The sequence below is a fragment of the Stenella coeruleoalba genome, assembly GCF_951394435.1.
Source record: "Stenella coeruleoalba genome assembly, chromosome: 7".
Taxonomy (NCBI): domain Eukaryota; kingdom Metazoa; phylum Chordata; class Mammalia; order Artiodactyla; family Delphinidae; genus Stenella; species Stenella coeruleoalba.
In genome coordinates, this window is record NC_137153.1 from 115,707,649 (window position 1) to 115,715,467 (window position 7,819).

General features: G+C 46.9%; 1 protein-coding gene across 3 annotated transcripts; it reads left to right on the plus strand.

The window, feature by feature from the left end:
* Positions 1–248: 248 nt before the first annotated feature.
* On the plus strand, positions 249–7,505 carry SET (SET nuclear proto-oncogene). 3 transcript variants are annotated; one of them, XM_079926027.1, is made up of 8 exons: positions 249–882; positions 2,414–2,471; positions 3,132–3,274; positions 3,611–3,714; positions 3,812–3,925; positions 4,760–4,930; positions 5,032–5,137; positions 6,603–7,505. In XM_079926027.1, exons 1-8 carry the CDS (start codon positions 810–812, stop codon positions 6,608–6,610), a joined length of 777 nt encoding a protein of 258 aa, XP_079782153.1. In that variant the 5' UTR covers positions 249–809; the 3' UTR covers positions 6,611–7,505. The 3 variants fall into 3 exon arrangements, with proteins under 3 accessions (XP_079782153.1, XP_079782152.1, XP_079782154.1); XM_079926026.1 differs by having other exon boundaries at positions 256–882; positions 5,032–5,178; XM_079926028.1 differs by lacking the exon at positions 249–882 and adding an exon at positions 1,399–1,672 and having other exon boundaries at positions 5,032–5,178.
* The last annotated feature ends 314 nt before the right edge of the window (positions 7,506–7,819 follow it).

Below are 7,819 nucleotides of genomic sequence, written 5' to 3' on the forward strand. Positions count from 1 at the left end.
GAGTGCAGAACCCGGGGTGGATATATATCTGGGCTCCAGTGCTCTGAAGCCAGGCTACTACGAGGCCTGCGCTTTCGGGGGGCTTCAGACACCCCTCTTCCCCGCGCCACCAGGCAGACAGGGGAAGCCGCTCCGCCACCACGTGACACACCCGCCTGGGAGCCTGCGCGCAGCCTGGCGAGGCCCCGCCCCTTGGGCCGCCGCGCGCCCGTAGCGCGCAAAAGTCCCGGGTCGGGCTGGAGAAGGGGAAAGCGGGGGAGGGGAGCGCGGCGCGGGGGGCAGTCCCCGTACGTCGCGGCGTTCCTTCCTCCCGCCTCTTCGCCAGGCCCTGTGTCTCCTCGCCGCGGCTCCGCCCGCTGGTCCTGGCGCCCTAGCCTATGGTGAGGCGGCGCGAGCCTCTCTGGCCGGAGGCGGGGCGTGCGCGCGGGGCCTGGCGCGCCTGCGCCCTGCCGCCCGCCCCTCGCCGTGAGGAGGAGGTGGAGGAGGAGGCGGCTCGGGGAGATCGAGCAGCTAGCTGGAGCGCGGAGCGTGAGTGAGGGAGCAGAGCAGCCTGCCCGCCCGCCGCCGCCTCCCCTCCGTAAGCAGGAGCCCGGGCCGGGGCCCGGCACGCAACCCCAGCCCCTCCCTCGTCGTCAGGCCGCGAGGGCAGCGCGCGCGAGCCAGGGGGAGGGAAAGCGAGCGAGCGCCGGGAGGAGGCGGCCGGACCGAGCGAGCGCCCGCGCGTGTGGCGTGAGGGGAAGCCGCTGCCCGCCCCCTTCGCCTTCCCTTCTCTCCCCCTCCCCGCTCCCCCCCCGACCGCGGAGAGCACCATGTCGGCGCCGGCGGCCAAAGTCAGTAAAAAGGAGCTCAACTCCAACCACGACGGGGCCGACGAGACCTCAGGTGAGGAGCAGGCGAGGCGGGGGCCGGCCCGCGCCGCCATCTTCGCCACCCGCCCGGCCGCTGGCCGCCGGCGGGGCCCGGGGCGCGCGGGGGGCGCCGGGCGGACGGGCCGGCGCGCGCCTCGGCGCCCTTTTTTGTGCGCGCGGGGCCGGGGCCGGGTGGCGCCGCGGCGGCGGACGGCGCTGCGAGGCGGGGGCGCTGCGGCCTGCTCGGCGCGGGCGGAGGAGACCCCCCCTTCCTCTCCCCCCTCCCTCGCTCTCCTCCCCCTCCCTCCCTCCCGAGAAGCCTCTCTTTATTGTGCTCCGCCATGATGCCTCGCTCCCATCAGCCGCCGTCGCCGCCACATGGTGCGGCCGGACGCGGCCCCGCGCCCGGGCCTCCGCGCGGCTCCCCCTTCGCGCCCGGCCCGCGGGCGGCGCCCCCACACTCCCACCCGGAGGCCGGCCCCGGCGCGGCCCTCTGCCTCGAGCTGGGGCGGGGTGGGGGCGCGGGGAAGCACGCGGCCGCGCGGCGGCCCGAGCTGCTCGGAGGATGCTCTGGCTGGCCCCGGGCAGCCCCCACGTGGGGTGGCCACCTCGTCGCGACAGCGCGCTGAGAAACCTGGCGCGGCGACCGGGGCGTCGGAGGGTCTTTACAATGGCTCGGAGCAAACCTACTGGCCTTTTCCGTAAAGGCTTTCTCGGCAGGGGGGCTGCACCACCCGGGCTGGTTGCCGGAAATGAACCGCGCGATCTGGCCCCTTCACGCCCACTTAGCTTTGTAGGTTTTGCGGTCTTTACCGGACAAAAGGGTGCCTTTCCCGTAGCACACCCCCTTTTCCTCCTCTCCGTTCTTTGGCCCATAGTTTCTGACTGCATGCTTGCTCCCTGTAAGTGTGCTCCAAAGTCGTGCGGGGCCGCCTCTTGAGATCAGCCCGCCTGAAATTGGGTTGGAGGGGCGAGAAAGGTCGGATTCGAATCCGGGGGTTCATATTCTTAGAAGGTAAAGTCGAGTGTTTACGGTGGTGAGGTAGTTCCCAGGGCCTTCCCTGTCTTTGTAGGCGTGTCTGATGTCTTAATAGTAATCAATACTGAGCAATAGTTTCAACTTCGTGTAAAAGGGGATTTCACCATGGAGATAGGTGGTGTCCTAATTTTTGTTATCGTCATGGGTTAGTTTCCGTATTCTAGTTAATAGCTGGTGCTACTCTGTTGCAGGCTTATGTGATTTTTTTAAAGAGAACTTAAGGATCTCTGAATAGCGTTTATTATCTCATTATAGAAACTTTAATTGGTCTTGTAATAGAACTCGTAAAAGCGTTACAGTCAAACATTTTGACTAGTCTAACAGCATGATTTGTGAATAGTCTTAATTGAAAAGTAATTTGTCAACTATACACATGAACACGTGGAAAGCATGCCTTGTAGTAGTAGGCAAGTTTTTTTTTAAAACAGCTTTATTGATATAACATCACAGACTTAACATCAGGAAGGAAAAGCAGTTAAATTTATTTTCAAATTAGTATTGAGTCTCATGCACCTTTTTCTTGCAGAAAAAGAACAGCAAGAAGCAATTGAACATATTGATGAAGTACAAAATGAAATAGACAGGTAAAGTTTTTCTCAATTTGCTTTGAAGTTTTCTGACATGCATCTTATGGTTTGGTAAATATTGAAACTATGGCCAAATACATCTGTATCTACTGGCCAAGTGGAGATGATTGTAACTTAGTTGGAAATATCAATATGAGGATTCAGTGTTATTTTCCTGTGAAACATTTTACAGTCACCAAAAAGTTTGATTAAAATACATTGACCTTGTAAAGACAGGGTTTGCTTTCGTAGCCTACAAGTTGTCTGAGTTGCAGTTGCGTGCACTTGTGATAGTTTAGTATTATGGCATCATTGTTGCTCTGACTCGCCTTATAACTTTGTTACTTCGTTGGCAGCTTTTTTTTTTCTTCTTGATCTGCCTGAGGGAAACAATCGAAGTTGGCCTGGTAACAGAGTAGATAGATATACAAAGTTACCAAAATGCTGTTTGGGCACCGTCAGGACTGTCAGTTGTCCAGTGCCTGTTGGTAAAGCTGATCAAATGGCCATCTCAATTTTGACTTGGGTCTCTGGCTACAAAAATCTAGGTGATTTGGTTTTTATAAATGCGTACTTTGCGTTGTTCTAAAGCTAATAAGAGTAAATATTCTGTAATCTCAGCAATTTTTGTATTTGTTAAGTACCGTCCTCGTCAACATGTCTTTTCATTTGCTTCAGACTTAACGAACAAGCCAGTGAGGAGATTTTGAAAGTAGAACAGAAATATAACAAACTCCGCCAACCGTTTTTTCAGAAGAGGTCGGAATTGATCGCCAAAATCCCAAATTTTTGGGTAACAACATTTGTTAACCATCCACAAGGTATGTTGCAGCAAAGCATTATTAAAGGGTGTGGGTGTCCACTTGTTAGAGAGTGGAGGGACCTTGGTTGAGGACCTGGTCCACCATGTTGATTACATGCAGAGGTTGAAACGGGGAGAGGCTTGCAATTCATCCTTTCTATTTAGAAGAGATCCTATTCTAATTTGGGATTCTGTTTAATTACTTGATAAAAGAAAGTGACAGCTCTGACACTGAGCCATTTGGTTTTCAGTTTATAATGGATTTATGAAACCAAATTCGGGAAATTTAAAAGGGATTGCTTGAGTTGTTTGTTAATGTTTGTTTAATAATCATTTGGCCTATTTACTGATCTAGTGTCTGCACTGCTTGGGGAGGAGGATGAAGAGGCGCTGCATTATTTGACAAGAGTTGAAGTGACAGAATTTGAAGATATTAAATCAGGTTACAGAATAGATTTTGTAAGTATCAGTAACTTGTTTGTCACTATGGAAATCAACTTGAGTATTGGTTAGAAGGGCTGTTTTGTATTGATTTCTAATTCTCTGTTTATTGTAGTATTTTGATGAAAACCCTTACTTTGAAAATAAAGTTCTCTCCAAAGAATTTCATCTGAATGAGAGTGGTGATCCATCTTCAAAGTCCACTGAAATCAAATGGAAATCTGGAAAGGTATTTGAGGGATTGTTGGGCATTGATATTTTCTCTAGTTTGATCTAGTTGAACCATTTAATTAAATATTTGGTGTTTTTGTGATGTGTTAAATGCAGATCCTTAAAATATAAAAATGTCTATTTTGTTAAAGTCAAATACAGTAGCTTGTGGTCTTATAAATTATAGAGCAAGTTTTTGTTGAGGTGGACTAAATCATTTTGGTTTCTACATTGGTAACGTGCGGTTTCCCAAAACCTATTTCTGTCTGCGTTGGGTCTTCGTTGCTGCGCACGGGCTTTCTCTAGTTGTGGCAAGTGGGGGCTACTCTTCGTTGCGGTGCGCGGGCTTCTCATTGCGGTGGCTTCTCTTGTTGCAGAGCGCGGGTTCAGTAGTTGTGGCACGTGGGCTTAGTTGCTCCGCAGGCTGTGGGATCTTCCCGGCCCCGGGCTCGAACCCGTGTCCCCTGCATTGGCAGGCGGATTCTTAACCACTGTGCCACCAGGGAAGCCCTCTCTGTGTTTAAGTAGTAAATACATTTTAAATTATACTGTGTTAAGATACTGGTTGTTGAAGTGGAACTAATTTTGTTTAAAAAAAAAAGCCAAGTCTAGATGGTAACTTTCAAGAGAAGCTTGACATATAAATTTGACGGCGTTCTTTGTAGACCTAAAATTCTTGGGCTTCTCTTTCTCTTTATTAGCTGTACTTTTTGTAACTTTTTAAAAATAAGAATAATAGTGTAGATAATGTAACATCCAGTTTTTGCTCTGCTTTTGGGTTAAAACCTTCTTTAAATTATAGGTATTTAAGGTGTAGTGAGCCTGTGTCAAAAGTTCTTCCATCTTCATTTAGGATTTGACAAAACGTTCAAGTCAAACTCAGAATAAAGCCAGCAGGAAGAGACAGCATGAGGAACCAGAAAGCTTCTTCACCTGGTTTACTGATCATTCTGATGCAGGTGCAGATGAGTTAGGAGAGGTCATCAAAGATGATATTTGGCCAAATCCATTACAGTACTACTTGGTGAGTTGAGAGTGTTCTTTTCAAGGTTGCACTTGTTTCATTTGTTTGAAAATGAGTTCTTGAGGTGACTCTTTGTTTTTTGTGTGTGTTTTTTCCCCTAGGTTCCAGACATGGATGATGAGGAGGGGGAAGGAGAAGAAGATGATGATGATGATGAAGAGGAAGAAGGATTGGAAGATATTGATGAAGAAGGGGATGAGGATGAAGGTGAAGAAGATGAAGATGATGATGAGGGGGAGGAAGGAGAGGTAAAAAGATTTGGTTAAATCCAAAAAGAAAATCTTCAAAGAATTCACCATGTTACTTTGGAGATTATTTATGTTGTATGGTGGAACTGACCCTACAAATTGTGGGAAGACTTGTAGAAAAGATAGGCTGTTTTGTCCCAGGTTGAAAATTTTGATAAGCTCATTGTATCAGTGATTCAATTAGTTCTGCTTTGTGGTTAGCACTTATAACTGTTCAATTATGTCATTCCCTAGCCAGTACTTAATGAAAGGGCTGTGGACAGTGCAGCTGCTCAAATTCTGAGAAATCTCCCAAATAACAAAAATACGCATGTTTTGGACAAACTATAAAATTCTTAACAATCATATTGGGATAGAGTGAGTTTTGGTTTGTATTACTTGGTCTGAAAGATGTCTGATTTGGTTACTTCTGAAAAGTTAATTTGTCTGAAACATCACTGGGTCTTTTAATCAAGAATCAGATTGGGATGCAGATTGGGGAGCTCCCTGGTGGTCCAGTGGTTAGGGCTCGGGTGCTTTCCCTGCTGAGTCCCAGCTCCTGTCCCTGGTCGGGGAACTAAAATCTGTAAGCTGCGTTGCCCTGGGGAAAAAAAAAAAGAATTGATGAAGACTGATGTATAGTTTGTTTGTTTTTGGTTTTTTTTTGGCGGTGTGTGGGCCTCTCACTGTTGTGGCCTCTCCCGTTGCGGAGCACAGGCTCAGCGGCCATGGCTCACGGGCCCAGCCGCTGTGTGGCATGTGGGATCTTCCCAGACCGGGGCTCCCCTGCATCGGCAGGCGGACTCTCAACCACTGCGCCACCAGGGAAGCCCTGATGTATAGTTTGACCTTCGTGTCTGTGGGTTCCCATTCTTCAGATTGAACCAACAGATTTTTTTCTTTTAATTCCAGAAAGTTCCAAAAAGCAGAATTTGAATTTGCCAATTGCTGGCAACTATTTACATTGTATTCACAACTATTTACATTGTATTGGTTATTATAAGTAATCTGAGACAATTTTAAAAGTATATGGGTAAGTTGCATGCAAGTACTGTGCTATTTTATTTAAGGGACTTGAGCATCCTGAGGATTTTTTTAAATTTTTAAAAATTTATATGTCTTTATCTATTTATTGGCCATGCTGAGCGGCATGCGGGATCTTAGTTCCCCCACTGGAGATCAAACCTGTACTCCCTACAGTGGGCATGGAGTCTTAACCACTGGACTGCCAGGGAAGTCGTCCCCCCGCCCCACAAGGATTTTTGTATGTGGAGAGGGTTCTGAACCATCCTTCGCACATACCAAGGGACCACGGTAGAGGTTCCTAAAATTAATTTCCCTTGGCATGTCATGTTCTGTGGAGTCCATCATGGTCCATATGAATATTGGGGACTGGCCTTAGAATTAACCCTAAAGATTAACTGCTTGCTTTTTTTTCCTTACAGGAAGATGAAGGAGAAGATGACTAATGGAACACTGATGGATTCCAACCTTCCTTTTTTAATTTTCTCCAGTCCCTGGGAGCAAGTTGCAGTCTTTTTTTTTTTTTTTTTTTTCTCCTTCTCCTCTTGTGCTCAGTTGCCCTGTTTTTGAGGTCTCTTTTCTCCTTTATACCATGGCTCACAACTTATTTTGGGGGGAAATACCTTGAGCAGAATTCAGTGGGAAAAGAATCTCTACCCTTTTCTGTTCCAAATTCATTTTTATCCCTTCCTGTCTCAACAAAAACTTTATGGAATCAACACCATCATGCTCTGTGGGAAAAAAGAAAAACCTTCTGCTCCCTTAGCTCTGCTGGAAGCTGGAGGGTGCTAGGCCCCTGTGTAGTAGTGCATAGAATTCTAGCTTTTTTCCTCCTTTCTCTGTATATTGGGCTCAGAGATTACACTGTGTCTCTATGTGAATATGGACAGTTAGCATTTACCAACATGTATCTGTCTACTTTCTCTTGTTTAAAAAAAGAAAAAAAAAACTTAAAAAAATGGGGTTATAGAAGGTCAGCAAAGGGTGGGTTTGAGATGTTTGGGTGGGTTAAGTGGGCATTTTGACAACATGGCTTCTCCTTTGGCATGTTTAATTGTGATGTTTAACGGACATCCTTGCAGTTTAAGATGACACTTTTAAAATAAAATTCTCTCCTAATGATGACTTGAGCCCTGCCACTCGATGGGAGAATCAGCAGAACCTGTAGGATCTTATTTGCAATTGACATTCTCTATTGTAATTTTGTTCCTGTTTATTTTTAAATTTTTCTTTTTGTTTCACTGGAAAGGAAAGATGATGCTCAGTTTTAAACGTTAAAAGTGTACAAGTTGCTTTGTTACAATAAAACTAAATGTGTACACAAAGGATTTGATGCTTTTCTCTCAGAACAGATATACTTAATATGACTTTGCAAGTTTGACTTGTATAATGTTACCGTCAAACTTTGTCACCTTAACTTCGTATTTTTTGATATGCACTTTGCAGGATGACCTCAGGGCTATGTTGATTGAGTAAAGGGATTTGAATCAATGTATTAATGTCTCCATAGCTGGGAACCCATATGGGTACAATTTGACATCAGTTTCTGAAATTTTTCACATCATTTGGGATATCAGATTGCTGAAAGCTCAGTTCTGAATATGTTGTACCCTTGATTTGTATCTCAAATTGCCATTTC